This window comes from Oculina patagonica, chromosome 6 (genome assembly GCF_052425735.1).
Source record: "Oculina patagonica isolate OP01 chromosome 6, crgOcupat, whole genome shotgun sequence".
Lineage (NCBI taxonomy): Eukaryota > Metazoa > Cnidaria > Anthozoa > Scleractinia > Oculinidae > Oculina > Oculina patagonica.
Window position 1 is genome coordinate 9,058,173 of NC_135763.1, and position 23,733 is coordinate 9,081,905.

General features: G+C 38.1%; 1 protein-coding gene across 2 annotated transcripts in view; it reads right to left on the reverse strand.

The window, feature by feature from the left end:
• The window catches only part of LOC144657296 (inhibitor of Bruton tyrosine kinase-like), a 33,299-nt gene that overhangs the window by 9,119 nt on the left and 447 nt on the right, over positions 1-23,733 (reverse strand). For both annotated transcript variants that reach the window (XM_078517626.1, XM_078517627.1), the window contains exons 2-23: positions 18,170-18,260; positions 16,541-16,711; positions 15,933-16,063; positions 15,346-15,456; positions 14,689-14,774; positions 13,347-13,431; positions 12,987-13,104; positions 12,686-12,726; positions 11,745-11,875; positions 11,410-11,530; positions 7,025-7,136; positions 6,543-6,897; positions 5,687-5,792; positions 4,443-4,972; positions 3,282-3,350; positions 2,627-2,709; positions 2,478-2,515; positions 2,082-2,181; positions 1,832-1,881; positions 1,249-1,300; positions 782-899; positions 178-238 (exon numbers count right to left, since the gene is read on the reverse strand). In XM_078517626.1, the coding sequence (XP_078373752.1) occupies positions 178-238; positions 782-899; positions 1,249-1,300; positions 1,832-1,881; positions 2,082-2,181; positions 2,478-2,515; positions 2,627-2,709; positions 3,282-3,350; positions 4,443-4,972; positions 5,687-5,792; positions 6,543-6,897; positions 7,025-7,136; positions 11,410-11,530; positions 11,745-11,875; positions 12,686-12,726; positions 12,987-13,104; positions 13,347-13,431; positions 14,689-14,774; positions 15,346-15,456; positions 15,933-16,063; positions 16,541-16,711; positions 18,170-18,260 (2,760 nt within the window). The remainder of the gene's footprint in view (positions 1-177; positions 239-781; positions 900-1,248; positions 1,301-1,831; positions 1,882-2,081; positions 2,182-2,477; positions 2,516-2,626; positions 2,710-3,281; positions 3,351-4,442; positions 4,973-5,686; positions 5,793-6,542; positions 6,898-7,024; positions 7,137-11,409; positions 11,531-11,744; positions 11,876-12,685; positions 12,727-12,986; positions 13,105-13,346; positions 13,432-14,688; positions 14,775-15,345; positions 15,457-15,932; positions 16,064-16,540; positions 16,712-18,169; positions 18,261-23,733) is intronic.

The window sequence follows — 23,733 nt, forward strand, 5'->3', positions numbered from 1 at the left end:
ATCTTTGTGCTACTAAGACGCATGAAGGTGATAAAGGTGACTACTTAATTGTTAATTAATTTTAATCAATCAATCAATTAATCAATCAATCGATCAATCGATCGATCGATCAATAAGATTTACTTGCTAACAAAGAAGCCATTTTGTTAACAATGTTAAAAACTACTTAACACCTACCATATTCCGATAAGCTTTTGAAATCTCTCTAAGCGCTTCATCGCTAAATGAATCCAAGGTTCTGTAGATCAGTATGGAAAACAGCCATCAGAATCAGTCCTGCCTTTACATGTAATACTTTACTATCACATCCGGCGTTTGCTGTTATCCAATCAGAACAAAACACTCTGACGAAACGGCTCACGTCACATAGCCGTCATCAGCTACAACGTAACTTAGCAAGAACCTTTTTCGCGCTAGTTTTCAGTCTTTAATGCTTCTGTCCACAATAGGCCATTTCCGAGTTACCCTTTGCCGCTGTTTCAAGACGAGTCTACGTCCGAAACCATTCAAATGAAAATGAGTTTGATTTGTATGAAAATGGACCTGAAGGTAAAACTCATTTTCATTTGAATGGTTTCGCACGAAGACTCGTTTTGAAACAGAGGCAAATGGTAACTCGGAAATGGCCTATTACACTGAAATTCGCAGAGAACACTCAGCGAGCATCCGCTAAGTTACGAATTATTTTACAATCTAGCGTCTGTACTACTGCTGTATGAGCATGGGCATAATAAACAAGTCAGCAGTCGGAGAGATTGAAATCGTTTGTTTGTTTACAGACCTTGCTTCCATCAAGCTTCCCAGATTGTTGCAAATGTACTCTGTACAAACATCTCGAAGTTGGTTAGCGTTGTAGAGCAGTGAGAATTCCAGCAGCTCAGAAACGTTCCTTAACGTGACTGTAAGATAAAATAAGTACAATTAATTTTAATATAGCACTCTAACTTTTAGGGTCATTACAATGAAGTACCTACAAAATTTCAATCAGACGAAAAACTGTTATTATTTCCTTACCAATTTCTTTCGTATCTTAAAGCAGCTGTTTAATCTCTCTTTAGCTCAAAATGATGAAAACTGAGCAAGATTTGCAGTGATATAATAAAACATTTACTTTCTTTTATACATGACCTTTGTCGCCTTTTTACTTATATATTTAAGGGACAGAGATAAGAGAACGCTTAAGTTGCCAGCTACGGTAGACAAAAACGACAACAAAGAAAAAAGCAAGCAAGTACTAAGTATTCTTACCAAGATTTGCTATCACAGCCTCGCAGATCTCTCTTAGACGTCCAATCAACAACTACGAAAAAACAATCATTCCTGTATAATGGCTGGAGTAACATCAGTCATGTATAGTTCTTACATAAAAGCCTAATTTCTTTTTGCAGTTATACAAAGCCATTCCTTTTGGGAACTTCAGCTGTTATTCTCTGTTACAAAAACGTATCTACCTCTATTGATTTGTTTGGTTGTTTGGTTGTTTTGTTTGTTTGTTTCTGTTTTTCTTAATAAGGGCTACAAACTGAAGGGGCATTACTGTGACCTGTTGTCTATTGTCAAGTTAGCCAGTGGCCTGTCTCTTTCTGAGAGGTAATGGTCGACGCTTCTTTTGGTACGAAAAACAGTCTCTTATTATTTAAGCTTAATCAGTATTCACTTCATGCTAGCCCGTCAGGGCTGAACATAAGTACCGGTACATACAATTTTACAATTTTGTTGAGTTTCAATTGTCTCTCAAAGAACTACACTGCAGATGCATAACATACTACACCAATGAAACAACAGAGGCCACTCGCAAATAACTTAAGTTACGTTGCGATTCCTTCATTACCTGATCTGCTACGATAAGAATGTTTCCCAATAACTCCAGATCCGTAATCTCTGAAAAACGAAAGGAAACGGAGTTTAGACGTAATAACAATAACAGAGACCTACTGCCCTAGTGTTTGCTAAACTGAAGCAGATACTGTCGCACTGCCTTAGTGTTTTTCTCGTGTTTGCCACGAGTTTTAAGATGGATGTCTGGGTGTCGTGCGTGTAAACAGTTAGTAACATACATGATTGGAGTAAAGTACCATTACCTTCTACTTTTCCCGCTTGCCCCGAGTACAGGAAATCCAATACAACCTCTAGAATGACAGTTGGAAACGGCAACTTGAGAGTCTTGGACTGCTCACTAGACTGCACGGAAAAAGGTAAAGAATGTTACTACACCTTAACAACCATTACAGGGAAGGTTTAGAATCACTTTTCAAATAGAGCACATGGTGAACTCAAACCACACTCTCTTTTCATGGCGTTTTATTCTTCTGCGTCGTTTCCTGTCAACGCTCAATTGAAACCCCCAGAGAAAGCCTGTGCTGTATTGGAAACTGCTCATTTGACATTAGAGTGGAACTTCACCAAATGCATTTGAAACTGCTGTACACAACGGTATGAAAAAAAAAAATAATCATAAGATATTGCTAGAGCTGTACCTCCAACCAGCCAGATGCTAACATGCTGCGAAAATACTCTGCAAGGAAAGAAGGAAAAAGTAATAACAAGGTGTCATTATAAAAAGGTTTCATAACTTTGCTAATAGATCGTCAGTTCTAGTTAAAATAGAATGACTGGACAGACATACCAAGCCGAGCAACGAGAATACACTTGTGACACTTCAATTCAGTTCCGTCTTCGGAGACAATCACAACATCATAAAGCTCTGGACTAAAGAAGTAATAAGCCAAACATACATGTAAGTAGTCTGTGTTTAAATCAAATACATTGCCATATTAAAGGGACTACCGGTATGTCACGGAATTAAACAGATTTTTAAACAGCCAAAATTTATATTTGTGTCGTAGAAAACTTACAAATAATGTCCATTGACGGGCACCAATGCTTTTTTAGAGCATTAAAACTGTTTAAAAGCGCCTTTGGCTGCGGATGGCTCAGATAAAAATTAACGTTAGCCAAGGTTTTCAAATTGTTTCCGTGCACCCTCAAAAAAGCGATATTTCTAGCCGAAGTTTGATTTCTATCCCCAAATAAGGGTTACATCTTTAGTTAAATATTCAAAGATAATGTTTTTCATGGGTAAAGTTACCTACAACTTATTTCAGAACAGATTAGACCAAAAATCTGTGAAATCCCCGTGACATAGTCCCTTAAAATAAGGAAAAATAAAAACACATTTACATGCAGTGGATGGATGGGACATGGGACATGTTCACGAATACAGCAAAGCAATGGAAAAAACGTGAACTGCTTTGATTCAAGTTAAATAGTCAAATCCTTACCAATTTAATCTTGAGAACTTCAAAGATTCACAAGCACGCCAACTGGGAAGATCAGCCTTGTTTCGATTCCTAAAAGTATGAACAAATTAGCGAAACATCTAGACAAACACCAAAAGTAAGAGACACAAGAGAAAGAGCATACTGCACTTACAAGTAAGATGTTTCTTTCTAATTTCTTCTGATTCGTTTTAAAACAATCTTACCTTACATGTAATAAATTTATGCACATTATATCATTTTCTTTGTTCATTTATGTGCTTGAAAATATGAACCAAGACAATTTGGATAGTATCATTCATGTGATTACAGCAAGACGCCCAAATGTGTGACCACTTTTAATTTATTCACATTCTTTCGTGCAGATTTAATCCAATCAAAAGCCGTGGATAGCTTGCAGTTGACTTCTGATTGGATTAAATCTGCACGAAAGAATGTGAATAAATTAAAAGTGGTCACACATTTGGGCGCCTTGCTGTAAGACTTTTTGAATATAACTGAATATGAAGACTGAGCCATTCTGTAGCCTGCGAATACAGCCGCCTCTCCACGCTCCAATCCGCTTGCTGCGAGCGCGGAGATGCGGCTGTATTCGCAGGCTGGCCATTCTGTTGCTGCTGTTAAAATTATTGACAGACTTTATGTACGCTTCTAAATAAAATAAAATAAAAAAACACATGTGCAGTAAAAATCTTGACTTCCTGAACTTCTGAAGGAAACGAGAATTGAGAAAGTGGGGAGCTTGAGAAATACATGTAGGAGAAAAAAATGCAGTGTTCAGCTTAGTAAAGCAAATCCCAGGGAGATTTGGTTGGAGTTAGAGCGGTTTTCACTTGAGTGTCGAAAGTTAATTGCGTTTGCTTTGGTTTTGCATTGCTACGCTTAGTGATTGGCTTAAAAATCTCACGCCACTTTCTTAGCCAATCAGAAGTAAAACCAAAACCAATCGTTACTAGCTCGCGCACGTTTTCCCGCGCTTCGTGCCAGCTACATGTATTTGCTTCGAGTTTTGATTGGTTCACTGGATTGTCTGTGTCCTTTGTGATTGGCCAGAGTAATTACTTTGGTTTTCGTTTTACGACACTCAATTGAAAACTGCTCTATCAGGAGGTTTGAGAAATCGAGAGTTCAAGAAGTCAGGATTCCACTATATTCACACTTTACCTGACTGGATCCTTTAATTCAAGACTCTTGTTATGTCTAATTTTTTCTGTTGCAAAATCACCGGTAACACTATCCAGCAATGTATCATCAACATCAAAAGTTGGTGCAGAAAAATCATCCAAATCTCTCTTTGACAAGAAAACCAAGTCGGCCAGTAAACAGTCTTGAATCGCATTTTTACCATCAACTCCCAGTACGCCTTTCATTTGTTTTACAGTTTTATCTGTTTGAGTTGGTACTTTCTTTTCATGTTTGTTTTTGCTAATCCTGCGGTATCCATTTTTGCCTTTTGATGGAGGAACTTCTTTCAAGAGAAAAAGCTCTCTATCACTGACATTTCCACCGCTGTAAAGTCGTTTCAGCCAGTGTATAACCTCACTGTATACAACACTGTCGTTCAGTTTTATAGTTCGTATTTTTTTGTCTGTTACTTTAGAACAGTTTTCTTTGTTTTCACATATTAGCTGGTGGCACTTTGGACTTCTTGATGCTAGGACAAAGCCATGTGCTGGGATTGTCTGACCTTTGATCTACATGTAATGATTAAAAAGTAAAAAAATACATGTTATGTCTACACTCCAGCCTAGTGGCCCATCAGACTGGAGCATATCTGGCTTCATAGCATGAAGCGACTAGGAGTATTTCTACTCCCCTCTGGATATATAGGATGCTAGTCCACCAGTACCCATTCTACACTTGGATGGAGAAAGGCACTATGAGAGTAAAAGTGTTTTGCCCAAGAACACAATAATATAGCCCTGGCCAGGGCTCGGAACTGGACCGCTTAATCAAGATCAGAATCCAGTGCACTAACCACTAAGCTCTGACACCTCCCATTATTATTAAAATGAAATGACAGAATTTATTAAAATGTCAATGGTATTTAGCTTAAAAAAAACTAATTGGGGACACTATTCACTAAAAACAAAGATAATGTTTATTTACTCATATACTGACATGTAAAAGGACCAAACATGACAGGTACAGTCAACTCTCTCTAAAACGACACCGTTAGGACCTGCTCCAACTGTTTGTTTAAGAGAGGTGTCCGTCTTATAGGGAGTTCACTCACTCACTCATCCTCTTCACTCCTATTGGTGGAGTATAAGGCTATAGAAGTTTAGTTACAGTAAAATGACTGAAAAACGGCAGGGACACGACCAACACCAGGTGTCCATCTTAAAGGGGGTGTCTGTCTTATAGAGGTGTCCGTTAAGAGAGAGTTGACTGTTCATGCAACTTACGATAAATTCAACATCGTGAATGTCATCATCACAAGTTGCTTCCTCTAAAAGTTGAATCAGCTGTTCAGACATTAACACTGGGCTCACTTGTGGCAACTTCTGCAATCTGGGATCACAAACAAAAAAGAAGCAACCTCATTATGACAGATCTGCATGCAAGGACTTGATTAGACTTGCCCACAAGTCAAAGACTGAGAGTGCAAAGCGTGTAAGCGAGCATGAAGCATGAGAAGCAAGCGCAAAGCATGAGAGCTTGCACCAGGGTATACAAGGTACACCAAACTGGAAACAAAAAATGAACGACTTTGAGAAAGTCTAGGACTTGATGTTATAAATTGTTTTGGATAAAGTGCTTTGCCGTGCAGCACACTGAGCACTGTGCAGAGCGGCACGGCACGGCACGGCACGGCACGGCACGGCACGGCACGGCACGGCACGGCACGGCACGGCACGGCACGGCACGGCACGGCACGGCACGGCACGGCACAGCACAGCACAGCACAGTGTGGTGTGGTGCCAGGATTTTATCCGGGTGGGAGTCCAGGAGTCCTATGGACGGCCACTTTTCACAGAAAATTAATATGAATAACTGTAAACAGAGGGTTTTTTTTTAGCAAATTTGGAAGTCTTTAGATACCTTTGCACTCATAACTGCAGAAAAATACCTTACATGCTCCTCAGGCCCTCCTAAGGAGACATTTTAAGTCATGCCTTATAACAATTTTGGACTTTCACTTTTCAAATCCTGGCTAATATTCTGTGTGGTACGCTGTAGTGAAGTAAACTAGCATCCCTTAAGAAGAGGTGTCAGTTTGGCTTCAAGTGTTCAAAACGCAAGGAACAGTGTAACACCCACCCCTCCACTGAAGCAACTTGAAGCACAGCAAACCCTCTGGACTTGCTGTCAGTGAAGATTTGCCGTCCACGATGTACCAGTGGAATCCTCTCAAGGCAGTACTCCACAACTGTATCCTTCTTCGCTTTGTCTTTAACTAGCAAGCTAAGGGGAGTGGTGTTGGGAAATGAATGTGCAAGTGTCTCATCTTTCTCTTTGGAGATGTAACTTAGGGGGGAGAAGGTGGGGGGAGATTGTGCGAGTGTGCTTTCTGTACTTTTAGAGATTGATGGAGAGCGGGAGATTCTGTTGGAATCAGTTTTCAGCGGACTTGACTTGGTTGTCTTGGGCTGACAGACAAAGGCTTCACCATCATCTGCAATTCAGTTAGAAGAAAATATTAATAAAAGAATATTTGCACCAGTTGCATTAGTGGGAAAGAGAATAAATTCAACAAAAAAAAAAATATTTGCTAGTTAAAAGGAACAATAATTTTAACTTACCAGACACAATTAGAAGTTGCTTTCCAATTGAAAAATCTCTTACTGTGATTGGTCGGTTATGACACCAATAGCATTCTCTTGTGGTACTGAATTTGGGCTTCCACTGGAAAACCTGATGTAAAGAACAACTGATTAAATTAATTATACTCGGTTTAGTAGCAGTTTCTTGTTAGACACAATTTTAGTACAACAATAAAATTTTACTGTATATAATTCAAAGTATGAGTATCAAAATATTATACATTGTACAGTTTGTGTATGTGATATTTTTTTCCGCTTGTGGTTACAAGAACGACAACACATTACTCATATTACATTTGTATTATTTTTTTTACATGCAGCATTGCGTTGTACATCATTTTGTTTGAAAACAGTGATTCATACACATTACATGTAGCTGAGATCTACAAGGTAGTACTCTACTGATAGGCAGTGTCTCAATGATCAATGCATAGTGGGCAATTTCATGTGAGAATGTGAAAAATCCAGATTTTTAAAAAGTGATTGGACATAAAATGTGACCCTCCACGGGAAAACAGTGAAAAAGGTGAACGCACGGGCACGCGTGTCATGGCACGGCACGCTAAGCGTGTCACACATCGCACGGATATGCGCATATTTAATAAGTAAAACAAAGAATGGCACGGTTGATATTGTTTCGCACGCTAAAGCTTTTATCTAAGAAAAGTGTGCTATTTGGCACGCTTAACCAGCGATATGACACGCGTGCGAAATGACACGCGTGCGATATGGCACGCACGCATGCGATAAGACATGCTTCCCAAACCAGCCTTCGTTTGTAACTTTTACACCCGTTTAACTTCTTATGGCACGAACGGGTCGAAGCTATCTAAAGAAAAACATGCTAGACAGAAAGAAAATGCTTTTCAATTTTTTGTTATCATACCAAGACATACACGCTCGCATAACTTACGTTCTTACCCGATGAACGTGCATAACAGTTAGCTAATTCCAGATCGTACGAGGCTGAGGATAGTCGAGGAGCTGGCAAACGGAAACACGTCTGGGTCAAATGGCTACCAGAAACTGGACGTTTTAAAACTTCGTTACCTGGAGACGTTGCTGCGACAAAAATATGACTCGGATACATTCCCAGAGAAGTGGGAAAATGTTTAGAATAAGATTAACTTTCGGTGCAGGGGAAAACGGCGAAATGTCCTTCGCAGACTACAAAGACAGATAGATTTTAACTAGTAATACATTTTTTTTACTCTTTTCTTATCGTACAAGAACTTTCCTTTGTGATTATGTCAAAGTTTATAGGTTTCCTAAAAAGTTATGTCAAAATTGAGGTGAAAGCATTATTACCGGAGAGCTAAGAGTCGTAAGAACGCGTAACGTAGGAAATAAAGTACTGTTGAAATGGAAGCATGTATAATACAAAGCTCGTGTCATGATAAGAATACTTTTTTTAATCTTTTATTGTCGAACAAGAACTTTAACTTACATGTAGTTGTTTTGTCAAAGTCAATAGGTTTCCTAAAAAGTTATGTCAAAATTTAGCCGAAAGCCTTGTTGAGAGCTAAGAGTCGTAAGAACGTGTAACGTAGGCAATAAAGTACTGTTGAAATTTAAGCATGTATAGTTGCTGCTTGATTGGGGGGACTCAAAGTGGGGACGCAATAAACACGTGTCGATTTTGTCGATTTTTTTAAAAGAAAAATGAGAGAGAATGCTCGCAGTCTATTAATCCCGTCCCGATTATCTGCCTTGGGCGGGAAGAGTAGTCATTTTCCCGTTTCCTGACCAGCCCATGCGCGGCCTCGAAACACTGGGACCAAGGACTATTTTGTCAACATGGCGGGTCAGTCGGCGGGTGAAACGTAGCGACAACGTTTGTGACAATAAATTTGGGTTTCTAACGTAAGCTTTCGCCGGTTTTATCTCCGATTTTCTGTCGTTTACTTTGAAATTGATACTCAATTAATAGGCTCGGTTCGTCGAAAATCTGCGATTCAATGCTTGTTTGTTTTGAAAGTCGGCTTATACGACTGCCGCTACAACTACGCTTATTGAGCACCGACCTTGCAAAGCTTGTACGTGTGATAGTTTTACATGACGAGAGAACGGTAAGTTAAACGTTTCTCTTTGACACGGCTAGCGTGTCATTTTGCACACTTGAATTGCGTGCTATTTGACACGCTGGCGTGCCATTACGCACAGTACAGTGCTCGGCACGGAACATTGTTCGAAAAGACACGCGCCTTTGTTTTTATCGTGCGATACTAACAAAAGAAATTTTTTAATTAGGCGTGCCTTCTGACACGCTGCTCGGAAGCCGGCGTGTCATTTTGCACACTGCCTATTGTTTAGCGTGCCATTTTGGCGTGCCCGTGCGTTCACCTTTTTCACTGTTTTCCCGTGGAGGGTCACAAATCATACCCTGTACTATATTGTTGACAAGTTATAGTACATAGAAAAATAAGTTTCAGTTCGCTTGTGATAGCAATGCATTCAGGGGGGGTCTCCAAAGTAAGTGTTTATTTTTTAATAATAAACAATAGGTGAGAGACAAATTTTTTAACTTGCTTTATAAAATTTGGAAATGATTTGTGTCTACAAACAGTTATATCAGAAGAAATACCTCAAAGGAGTTACCGGTAATACATAAAAAATGTAAATTTCACCCTGAACTTTTTAAAAAAATACTTATTAACAACGTAAATTTTGTAACGGACGTTACGTAACGTCCGTAACATTTACACAATCTTTTTCCGTTCTTAAAACAACCATTTAAAAGATTTCAAAGATATTTCTGCCACAAATTAGCTAAATATTCTTTAGAAACACTTTGGTAAAAAGCGGTCCCTGAAAAACTGCAACATTTTCCAAAAAATGGTAACAAAACTTTGTTACGGACGTTACGTTACAGACATTACAATTCTTGAAGCTTGTGATTTTGGACTGTTTCTGCCACAGTTAAAGGCAATTTTGGATATGTGAATTCTCAAAGAAAGCAGTGTTTTAGAGAAGAAATGGATTATACCCACTGGAGTCCAGTATATGTCTGTGGGCTTCTAAAGATAGTTTGAGCATGCTCATGCTCAAGGCTGAGTACCTTATGTAAAATGCATGTAGTGTCCTTCACACTGTGTTGGGACATTTCACAGCTTTAACATAAAGTAACAACCAGTTTGATTTATAAAATGTTAAATACAAGCCATTTTGAACTTTTATGTCCAAAAAAATGTGGCTTACAATACAAAATAATATAATAATTCACACAGTGTAACGTCCGTAACATTGGCTGTAACGTCCGTAACGTTAAAGTTCACATAGCATTGTATAATTGCGAAAGTGAGTTTAAATGAAATGAAGCTTTTTGGTTCACACAACTACTATACTTCAAATATTTGGAGCAGTTCATGCAATAAGCCCTGACACTTCACAGGAATTTTCCATTAATACCAGTGCTCTTGCTCATGTGGTTGTTTTTTATGTAACGTCCGTAACGGTGTGTTTTTTGCTCTATTTTAACAAATAGGCCAGTCAGGTGAAAAACTTTTATAACTCAATTAATGCATCAGTAGGCACAAACATGATAATCAATGTAACATTGGACAACCTCTTCCTATTCTTTGCCTGTGCTAGATTTAAGTTTCAAAAATGACTCTGAATGTAACGTCCGTAACTGTGGAAATGCCCAGTCATCATTTTAGACCTCTAGCTAAAAGCCAATCAAGTGTGGGACTGTTTTAAGCTACTGAACACTAAATTCAAACTGTCCAAATAGTCATAGAAGTGACGTCATCGTGGTGCCCTCTATAATAAGGACACTTTGCTCTGCTCCTTCAGTGTCCGTATTAGAGAGGTTCGACTGTGTATAATTATATGTATACAAGATAATTATATGTATACAAGAAGTTCACAAATGCTGAACATTCCTCTTTTCAAGTCTGCCAGTGGTCAGAGGACGTTTTACTACAGAATAGTCAGTATCTGGAACTCCATGGATAGCTCTCTAAAAACTCTCGAGAAAGTATCTGCTTTTAAGTTTTATCTTAAACGTAAACTTATCAAAGATTTTATAGATTCTTAATCCTAGTTAATTAAGTATGAATATCATCTTAGAGTTTTAAGTAGTTTTAAATTATTATTGTATTTATTTCATTGTCTTTGAAAAGCCTCTAGGGGGAAAGTCAATAAAGTATGTATGTATGTATGTATATGTTGTAGTTTATATGATTTTCAGGTCAAAATGATTTTAAACTTGTTTAATTTCTATTCTCCTCCGTTCCATATTTATTTACATAATCCTTAAACAAAGAAAAATACAAATCAAACTACAAGTAGTTTACAGTCATTTTGGCCTGAAATTCTTTAAACTACAACGTACATGTATGCAAAGGTATTTAAACACTAACCTGCCCCCTAGAGTTCAGTAAAGTCACAGCAAGTTCATCAGCAAACTTCTTGCTGACCTCTAGCGGGGATATCATGTCCAGTTCACCACCAATCACAGCTAACTGAGTCAAATCAGTGAACCTTGAAGGAAGGGAAATATACATTACCGGTATGTTTTTACTTCTATACATTGCATGCAATATGTCATATACATGTAGCTGTAGCCAAGATCCTTGATGTACATGTATGGACTACTTCAACAGCAGGACACCCTTTGAAGGTGCAGAGGACATGTATACTTCATACAGTCATGTACATGCACTGCTATTGTGAAATACATGTGGAAACACTATACCTGGATATGATCTTGCGGCAGGTATACTGGTTTAGTAGGAAGATATCTCCCTTGTCTGTTGCACACACAGTAGCTCCGTCACTGCAAGTCACTTTGCTGATTACAACATCTTTGTCTGCAAGACCACTTACCTAAAATGATGAAACAAATTGGTAATAAAAAATAAAAAACTAATTCTCATCTTGGGAAGAAGGGTGGCTGATGGGCGTATGGGTGGGCTTCTTAAAAACAGTCAACAGACTGACATGCATGTGGAAAGTGGAAATGGGACAATGCAAGAGGACTTGCTAGAGCTAGTTTGACTTTGAAAGAGATTAGGAGACAGAGGGACCTTTTTAAAAACAATAAAGCTGACTTCACCATCATTGTTATAATCTCCAACATCATTGTCACCACTGATCATCCTGATACATTTGCAGTCTACTGTTCAATTATGTATCTTTCAATAAGTTTTACTATCAGTTCTTAACCGAACACCACCTAAACTGCAATAGTGTACAAACTTAGTCATAACCTAGTAGACATAACTACGGAAAATCACTTAATACCAAACAGTGAAAAAAGAACACGCAATAGCCATGCTTTTAAGTATAGGATGCCAAAAGTTTGTAAGGACGTTTTTAAGTTTTCTTTTTTTCCTAGATCAATAACAGAATGGAACTTGCTGCCCGCTGACTTAGTGAATTGCAAGTCATTATCGAATTTTAAGTTAAATTTAGGGAAGCATGTAAACAAGTAAATTGTAACTAAGTATTTTTATATCTTATTTATACATGTACATTTTGTTTTTGTTATTTTGTACTCTTATAGTTGATGTGATGTCTTAAACGATGTTATCAACTTAATAAATGTAGATGTAGATAGTACAAATTAAGTACAGTTGTAGCTACTGACAGAAATCACTTTTTAACATTTTATAGTTTCACTGTTACATAATGTACCTGATGTGGAAGTGTTTGGTACTTGTCTCCCTTTGGATGGCCTATGAAAAAAATAAATAAATATGAAATAGTTATGAAATCAATAAACCACCTAATTTGTTTAATCTTTCCTGGACTGATTAATACCTAATTCCTTCTTATGTACTTGAAAAGTTGTATAATCTACCTTGTTCATGCCATAGCTATAAATTTTAAAATACTCTACAGCTGCTGCTCTCATGGCTCAGGGATAACATAGCTTATTGTTAACAAGGCACCTTCAAAATTCAATGTGCAAATCAACTAAACATTTTAATCTTACCTAGCTGCCCAGCATTCAAGCCACAAGTGTACACTTCATGTCTAGTAAAGAACACTGAGTGATAGCGCCCTGCCGCAACTCCCACAATATCCTTGCTTTTCCACAATTTTAGTTGCACCTGTTGAGTGGGCATCAGGTTATAAGTAACTTGTTTCAAAAACATTTCTAAGAAGTACATGTAAGCATGGTTGTAAAACAAGCAGATCAAAAATCTCAAACACTATTTTACATGTAAGAAAATACATGTAGCTCAGCCAAACCTCTTTTTATTCAATACTGCCACACACTGACACTTAGCCATTTGGCTAGAGCTACATGCAAGTGTCATTTAAATTAAAAAAAAAAAAATCATATAATCACCATTTTTGGAAAGAGGCACTGCTTTGGTGGGGGTGAATGGCCAAGCTGATGAGAGACATTAAGTCCAAATGTGTAAACTGACCCGCTGGCAAGACAAAAACACAAATCAATTACCGTAAAATTCTGGTTATAAGCCCTGGGGTTTTTCAACCTCGAAAGGGGTTTTCGGTGGGCTTATAAGCAGAGGGGCTTATATCCGGGAGGGCTTACAAGCGGAATAATAATAATAATAATAAAAAAAACGTTTCGAAACGATCCACAGGAGTGTTGATCGAAAAACGTTTTTAAGTTCAAAACGCCAAGCACTATAAAATTTATCTCTTAAATAACCAATCCTACTTTTGTGCATAATTTCGTTGTTTTCTGCATATTAGCTTATATTTAGTTTGATTTATTCATCTTTTAACATATTTATTCTACATACGTTTGTTATTCATATTCTATTATTTCTAGTAATTTATGTGTCTTGTCTGTTTTTTTTAACATGTCAGTGACCAACACGATAGCATATGCTTCTTTGGTCACTGAGCACATTTTATTTTGGTTTTGTATCTATTGTATATTTTCCTTATTTTAATTATTGCATTTTCTGTAAATAGTGTTAATATTGTTTAATTGTTGTAAATAGTGTGAAATAATAAAAATCTGAAATCTGAATCTGACGCATAATAAAGCAACATTTAGCCCTGTTCAGTAGTGTCATCCAGCAGAGGGGGGCTGTATATCTAGGGGAGCTTATATTCAGATGTATTTTTTTTGTTTCCAGGTAGATGGGCCTATAACCGGGAGGGGGGCTTATAACCTGAATTTTACGGTATGTTTGTTCATGAACTGAGATAAGGATGCTTATTAATAAATTAATTTAAATTTCAGGAACAACAGACTCGTTCAAAAGTAATTATCCATCTCTGCTCCAACATTAACATTTAGATAGAGATATCTGATTTTTACTGTTTTTTTTTTATTAGCACATACATATTTTAAACGAGCTTTCAGCACATACATTAGATGAATAAACAGGGACGGCGGAGCAATTTTCCAAGTGGGGGGGCTGACTTTAGACTTGAAGTGGGGGGGCTTAAAAGACCCTTCTCTTAATAAGTCTTTATTTTTTCGGAAATTGTGGGGGGGGGGGGGGGGCGGCCGGCTCCGCCGTCCCTGATAAATGATTGATTGATTGATTGATTGATTGATTGATTGATTGATTGAACTAAAATGGGCTTAACTTGGAGGGTTGACAATAGAAATTCCTAACGGTAACCCACCACAATCTTGTTTGAGTCTCCAATCCGTATTCTTTAATTTATCCTGAGGTGAATTCAACCAAACAATTCAAACTCACTGATCTGTGACGACCACTGTATGATCCTCACCAGCGGCAATTGACACACAATTCATTTCTTGTAGAGCTTTCACTTGTTGTAACACCTTTAAAAAGGTAATAAAAATAAATACACATACACTTAAGAAAAACAGACTGAAACAGTTCTGAACAAAACGATAAAGCTTACCACAGTCTAAAACTTTTTTGGTTGTTAAAAGTCATGGATTGTTTTTTTTTTCATTTGAATACTGGACCTTTGGTTTGTCAGTTTTTTTGCTTTTAAATTTCCTGTGTGCTGCCATTTTGGATTTCATGAAGTCAGTGCATTGCCAGCACTATTGTTAGGAAGCATAGGCCTTTTGTGTGAAATTATTGGGCAATGCACTGACGTCATAAATTCCAAAATGGCGCTGTACGTGCAGGAAATGTAAAAGCCATGATTATCTTTTCTGTTTATAGATTTCTCCCTTGTCCCATAAAATTTGTAACTTAGGCATTATTTCAAACAACTCAACATCAACTTGCCTCAAGAGCAGAGGTTCCCTTTAACAACAACAGTGTTTTTTATTCCTACTTTCAAGGGATTTTAGGGAGGAGGGGGGATGTTTGTTGCTTTTGGAACTTTTTTAACATATTATTTTTTGCACAATTTTGTCAATTTTGTTAGTTACATACCAGAAGAGTTTCCTCATTGCCATGTCCCAGTCTGCCTCCTCTGCCGTGACCACAGGTGAAAACTTTACCGTCCATGCTCAGGAATGCAGAGTGAAACTTACACATCACAACCTAGAAAACATAAAATACCCAATAAGAACAAAAAGCAAACAATTAAGTTTACTTATAAGATGTACCCAGACTCAATGGAGTACTAAAAACATATTTATTATTAAGGTTAGCTTGCAGACTGTCCTGTGTATTGAACATGTACACGCTATGAACAATGTTGTCAAAGATACAAATTACAGTTGGTCACCATCCAATGGCAGACCAATCAAAAGCACAATTACATGTACAAGCTTGCTTCAGCCACCATGTCCTGAAAAGGCTTTCATTTTGGTGTCCTTACTTCTGACTTGATTCACTCTGCATATATAAACAGTACACAGGCAGACCAACTCAAAAGATACAGGTCACAAAAACAAAATTAGGCTTGCGCTCTCCTTCGTCGAACGCAATAAGGCAACTTGTAAGTTGAATTAAATTTTACATTAATATCAATTGATTAAATTAAAATTATCTTTAAACACAGACTTTTTTGCTACCTCTTTGATGCAAACTTTGGGATCTCCTGGGACACTTTCAAGCAGTTCAGGTGCATATCTTGTGCTTTCATCTCTGTGACCAAGAGTGAAATTCGTATTGGATCCCCAAGTAAACAGCTCCAGTGGATATTCTTAAAAAACAAATTATATTTATAAAAAAAATGTATATATTGTTTTGATGGTACAATGTCCTTATTAACTGTACAATGTACACCATGTACTGGCTACACTGAAATTTACCAAGATCTCTTATGACAAGCACAAGATAGAAACATTGCTCAAATTTTCGTCAAATAATAATATCATAAATTATTATGATATAGCACATACATAGACGCCAGTTTCTGCAAAAGTGAATTCTATTCAAGATTGCACGTGGGGTTCTTAAAATATTCAACTGCAGTATTTACATGTATATCAGTAGGACAGAAAAGACTACACTCAGGTGTATTTATCAAGGGACCTGACATGTAATCATCCATATTTTAAAAGGGAAATTATAATTGACCTACTAAAAGATCTCTAGCCCTGTACAGCATTTAAAAAAACATTCAATACAAGTGAACCCTGAGCAGCACCATTTTACATGTAAGTTATAAAACACAAACCTTCCAAAAGAAGCTTAACACAGTCTTTTGGAAAGTGTCCTCTTCTTCCCTTTAGATTCCCAGTCCAGTATCTGGCATCTGTCATGTGAATGTCCTTTACAACATCACCGACTTCTAACTGAAGTTCATCCTCCAGGGCAGTTCCATAGGAAGAAACAACTTGAGCATGGACTGGTACATAGAAGCACACATTAGAAGACAGGGGTTAGCAGGGCTGTCATTGAGTTTTTAAGCAGCCGCAACATTGAAGTTATCACCTGTAGCATTTCTCTCTGTACGCAAGTGTAACATAACACCAATCCACATCTTTACCCGTAACATAGAGTGAACTCAGCTGTAGCAGGTTAGGCCAAGTCTCAAATCTTACCCATGGGTAGAAATCACAGATTGATTAACCATCAAGTTACAGTGTTGCAGTAGGGTGTTGCTTGGCATGTTAATATATTCCAAGAGTGAAAAGAGTTAATGTAATAATGTAATTCTATAACTAAGGCAATTAGGGCCAGCTTCAGAACTACTGATTGAAAACCACAATTTTTGATATCAGGTTTACATGCATGTACATAATGCACAATGTAACAATAATTTACAATTATTGCATAAATTTAAACTACAGCACTATACATACAGTAATTTTCTTCCTGGACATGGGAGGCAGGGTGGCCAAATGGTCAGTGCCGTGGACTCTGAATCAAACAGTCCCAGTTCAAGAACTGACCAGCTGAGGGTCATTGGTGTTGTGTTCTTAGGCAAGATACAATTTACTTTACAGTGCCTCTTTTGATCCAGGTGATAGATTGTCAGACTCAATATTTAGGATCAACTTACAATAAACCTAGTAATTTGTGACTCACAGGGCCTCGCAAAGCTCTGGGTTATTGTTGCCTAGTAACAGACAAAATACAGCAGACAGAATAGAAACAGAAACTGAACAACAACGAACTGCACGATTACAGAGACTTCGACAAAATACAGCAGACAGAATACAAACAGAAACTGAACAACAACGAACTGCACGATTACAGAGACTTCGACAAAATACAGCAGACAGAATACAAACAGAAACTGAACAACAACGAACTGCACCATTACAGAGACTTCGGCAAAATACCGCGGACAGAATACAAACAGAAACTGAACAACAACGAACTGCACGATTACAGAGACTTCGACAAAATACAGCAGACAGAATACAAACAGAAACTGAACAACAATGAACTGCATGATTACAGACCCAGCAGTTTATAGCCTGAATAGGCGTTGAGGGAGTATTATGTGGAAATCAGTGTTATTTTAATCCGAAAAGAAAAATGATAAAAATGAAAGGCTCAGGATTCGAACCCACAAAAAAAAATAATAGTAAAAAAAAAACAAAAAAAACCCCTAGTCGGATTTGAACCCCCGCCCTCAGTCCCGAAGATCTGATTTCAAGTTCGACGCTTACATCATTAGGCCACCAGCGCGCGGCCGTGTGACGTCATTTCCGCCAGACACCAAGCTCACAAATATATATGACCGTAAACTCCACACGAGATTTCATCCCGCCTGAGCCCTTTGAGGGACAAAATTATACACCCCGCTACGCTCGGCCTTCGGCCTCGCTTCGCGAGGAACAATCCTTTTACTTACTTCCAGTTGCAATTTGGAATGGTGAATCCAGTCGAATAAGATCCAATGGAGAGAGACTTTCCTTGTCAAAACAACCCAGATCAGAGCCAAGCTTTTAAATAAAGAGAAAAATATGATTAGAAGTAAGTCTTCGTAAAAAAAAATGTTTTCCAGTTAAGCTACATAAGAAACACGTTTCAGAAGCAAATCTTGTTCTCTGAAACAAAGGGTTTCACAAGTATTTTTGGCTTCCATGATGACTAACTTGAATTAATTAATGCCTTGAACCATATGGAGGAAGAGGGTTGGTGGCTTCCAAGATGCCAGACTGCATTTTATACAGGTTACGCCAAAGACCTTTGGCTTGGATGCATGTTACACTGCCATATGAACACAGATGGCATACAAACCTGGTGTTCAGACGACTTATTTTAGGTGAAAATAAGAGTGGACTTACTGTATCAGTCAATTCCAAGTGAGATCATCACCCCGCGGGCAAACCCCCGGGCATTTGACTTTTTTCAAAATGTCTGATCAAATTCCCCACTATGTGGGCCAGTTGCATAGTCAAATGCCCCACCGTTCGGGGCTGAAATGTCATCGTGAGTCGTTTTTCTTGATGAACTGCGGCCATTTTGCCTATAAGTACGAGCGGATTCGCTAACGACTAGTTGCCTTTTCCTTAACACTTGGTCTAAATGGACACTCATGGCCTATTTATCAGCCAATTTTAATAGGAAAAGATAGATACGTTGAAACTATGTACTTTACATTAACGTAACCAAATACTAACTTAACGCGCTCGAGGTCGCTATCGTTTTATAGTTTATGACACATTTTGTCAACGGTCAAATGCTCAACCATAAGGGCTTCTGTTCGATCAAATTCCCCACTATCTGGGCCTCAATAGTGGTCAAATGCCCGGGGGTTGCCCGGGGGGGGGGGGGATGATCTCGCTTGGAATTGACTGATACATACAGTACTGCCTGGAATCATATGCACATTGGCACGCGTGAAGCACGAGGGCAGAACGCGTGTATTGCACGCGGGAGGAACGAGACGAAACCGCGCGGTTCACGAATGAAAACCAAGGTCAGAAATTCATCTCGGTCAAATGGACGAAAGGCCGACACAAAAGGATCTTTTGGCTATTGTTATTTTTATTGTTTTCGTTTCAATGGATTTTTTCTCACATTTACAACTTGCTCACACCGTATTCAGCAACGAAATGCAAATTTCTTTCAAACAGTTTTTCTGGGATTACCGGTAAATTTTGTTGAACTACAAGATCTTCACGGGTTCGTATTGAATGTTGGGTGCGTGCTAGCATGAGAAGCTTTTGAGTCGAAACTTGTCGCTTCGCAAAAGAATTAATTTTTTCAAAAATGCAAAACGTGAATGAAAAAATCGAAAATAAAGATGCCTGTAAAAGCACTTCCCTCGATTCATTCATCCGAAAATGAAGGGAGCGAAAATCTTTCTGCCGCCGCGCCGAGGATTTCTTATCTTCAAATGATCTGACAGATCGACGCCCGTGTGTAAATAAAGGTCGCAAAGGTCACGCTTGTCATGTTTTCTTGCAATGTCTAGTTATGAAAACGAACGTATATAAAGTCTGTTACTTAACAAGGTGAGCGTTTATTAGGATCGAATAAAAGTTTCACAGAAGATTGAGCAATCAATGACATTTATTTGCGGGGAATGTGTTCTCTTTCGGGCGGCAAACGCCGACAATTGTCGGCTTCCAATCCACCAAAAGTTCATTTGCCGTTCAACTAGATTTTTGCCGATAAGAATTATTTCGCGCCGATCAAAATAGCTATTTTCGGTCAGTTCTAAATTTGACGTTGGGTTCGTGATTTTTACGGCTCGATGGTAGTCAGAAACGACAAAGAACATGTATCCTGTGTCGCCTTCCCAGACATTCGGTATGCTGGAAAACAACTCGATTAATGAACTTGTCATTTCGCAGCTTTTCGGCAATATTGACAAATTGGGTTTTCTGTAACAACTTCCCGACAGTTCTTCCTTCGATCTCCAACCCATCTACATCTTGTAATTCCCTGACCGTTTCAAAAATTTTCCTTCCCTTCTTTAAATTTTCGCGCGCGACCAAGATCGATTTCTGAGAAGTGACAAGCGACGCGTGCTATTCGATTACATAACATTGCCACGTGAATGACCGAGCGCTTGCGTTGCACGTTTGGCCTGGCGCACGCTACTGGTGTACACGACCGTAACAGCACGATATTCGTGCTTCGACGAATTGCACGGTTTGTGTGCATAAAAACAATTTAGGCACGGCTTGGGCACAGTTTAGGCACAGTTCATGCACAACTTACGCACGGTTCAGGCACGGTTCAGGCACGATTTAGGCACGGTTCTGGCACGATTTGGGAACACTGTAGGCACAGAGTATGCACATTTTACGCCAGATTTCAATGCATTGTGAATGTACTAGCTACAATAACGAACTAAAGATTTTCTCAGCACATTTTAATTGGTAAAATGTCGAAGACGATAGCGTTAAGAATGCGTTTCGATTTTTCTTCTTTTTCACTGAATGAAAATTTTTCCTAACACCTTGGAACAGGTTGTGAAAGTGGCAAAAAAAAGAATGTTTGTACGTGCTATCAGACTCACGATTGCTTCAATTCATGATCTTGCTAGCAAATATTTCATTGCGTGACAAGCAGCTTGTACTGAATATACAAGCCAACAGGATAGGTACTTGGTGATTTCCATTTTCCAGACCATTAAAACTTGATATCAGCTGATGGCTTTTTACCTCGTTAACAGCATTAAACTACCATCACAATTTCTGTTACATAATTGTACATTTAACTGGAAAACTTGTTTTACACAACAACGAAATCATAGAACTGCATTTGCATGCTAGCTAGACGAGCCCTAGACGAAGTGTCTGTGTTGACAGACTTTGTTGACTTAACTTTAATGCAATTACAGTCTGGCCAATCAGAAGCTTTGGTTCTCACGGTTGAAAGTATAATCCTTGAGAAGAAAAGTCCGGCTGGTGTGGTTCATTCTGTTGAAGCAGAGGGAAATATCGCCTTGTTTTCCTTTGGTTCATGATTTATGCAAGCTTTTTAGTTGAGACTTTGAGACTTCTGATTGCAACAACATTTATTTCAATAGAAAAAGCATAACTCATCAGTTTTTACAACATTTAAAAAAGATCAAGTATCGCTCGATATTTGCGCTTCAATTTGACTTCAGACGGTTTGACCTAATGCCTTCACTTAACGTATAACTTTTGGCTGCATAAAACAACCAGTTACAAAGAAAGTAATCTTTCATCCTTTCATAGTGAGCTTTCTTTTTTTCCGTGAAGGATGGGCACATCTACCCGCAATTGCAAGTTGTAGATCTTTAGTAAATAAATAAACTCTAAGGTAAGCAATTTATTTGTATCTTTTGACTTCTTTCTATGTAGTTTTCTAATCTGATCACTTTTCATTTTATTATTGAAATTTACTTTAAAGTTACACAATGTAAATACAAACCTTACCTTGTCTTGACAACTGAAATTTGAATTCGGGCCAGAACTCTTGTTGAGAAATTTTCTCTTGCACGATTTAGGTTTTGGTACAGTTCAGGCACAGTCTAGGCACGATTCTGATACAGTTTAGGCACAGTTTATGCACGGTTTAAGCACGGTTTGGGCACAGTTTATGCACACTTTAGGCACACTTTAGGCACAGTTTGGGCACACTTTAGGCACACTATAGGCACGGTTTTAGCACGGAAAAGAGCGTTTTTGTGGTTAGGAAACGATGGTCTAACATCGAAAATCTAGTATTATTTTGAAAAGGGATTGTATTATCTCGGCAAAGCTATGACTGACAAAAAGCTGATTTTATGTCAATTAGAGATATGGTGTTTTTGAAACACAAAGATAAGTGGATAGAAAGAACAAGCGAGTTTTAGAATGCACGTTTCGGTGAAAACGAATACATCATCTTGTGGGTTGCAAAAGTGATCAGGTGAAAAAAAGGTCCTCAGCTTTTTATAAGGTGAGCTTTTTTTCAAGATTCAGAATGTACAACATAGGTTAAAGATTCTCTCTATGAAGTTTTATTACTGTATTCCTTATTAAAGTCGAGAAATCCTAAATGTGCCTATGTTAGACCGTAAATGTTACGCGCCATATCAAAAAAAGCCGTTTTCAACAGTGTTTTTTTTAATTATTTTTCGGCAAGATACACTTTAAAAAGAAAATAAGTCTTCCAGAAGAAATTTCTTTGATAGTTTAAAGTTGTGTTCAAATCTTAACAAAATCTCAATTTGGACAGCTTAACTACAGCATTTTAAAGTCAAATTTACAGCACTGATCACCAGTAGCGTGCGCCAGGCCGTTTAGATTTTGGATTTTTTAAAATCTCATATCTTGTGCGAATAATTTTCCTTCTTCGGGTTTGATCTTTTTTATTTTTGATTAAAAAACTTTTGTGACATCGTACCGAAAACTACATAACATGTTGGTCGAATGAATATTCAAAAAATTCATCTAGTTGTGGCGGTCCGGCAGTCTCTGATTAAAAAAATTGCAAAGGGACAAAAAAACGGGTGATAAAAGTAATTTGAGTGCAAGCAGGCGAAATAATATTTACTTGTCTAATAAAAAACAGAAAAACAGAACAAATAAGCTCAACCCGAGGACAACGCGTCAACATATGTTTAACTTTGCAAATCTTGAATGAAATTAATCGAAGCGTGATCGAACAGCAAACAACTTTTGATAGATTTTCGATTTAAAACTTGTCAAGTCATTTTGTCGCTGCAGTTTATAGTACATTTAAAACAGGGCAAGAAATAATCCTGTGATATTTCGAGGTTTAGGCGAATAAAACGTTCTCTTCGATGTCGTACGTTTTTTGCAGGCGGCGGGATCAAAATGTTATTCCGCTGATTTTTTGGACAAACCAGCGTTCTCTTTTGTTTGTTGTGGTTTCCGCCGATCAAATCTCTTGGGTGACGTTGTCAAAAACCCAACAATAAAGCTAACAAAGGCAATTAAAAGCACGAAGACGCGGCTTTGAAGAACGTGTGATTCCCTCGGTTTCGTCTCGGTTTCGTCTCGTGCTTCGTTCGTTCCTCCCGAGGTGGCAACGGGCAAACCGCGTGCACTACCCGCGCGTCCACCTCGCGAAACCCGCGGCTGATGTGCATATGATTTCAGGCGGTACTGTAAGCACAGACTTATAAAGCCTTACCATTATCTTATTCGTGGGATGTACACACAATGCACTGTGGCCCAGATGTAAGGTTTAATATTTCTGAACAAAATGTTTCTCGGTGGCTAAAATGGGAAAAATTGGTTTCTGCGACAATGGCCCTTAGTATAGCCTGGTCCTAATAATTCACCACATTCGATTCAACATGAAACATACAGGTACACAACATGCAGGTATTATGAAAATATAATTTTAATATGTTCAAGACCTGGAAAATAAAGTAACTTTAATTTATCACCACAAAGGAGAAATTGTTCTGATCAATATCAAATCAATACACATAAAATACATGCAAATAAAATGATAAAAAAAATATAGGTCATCACAAAG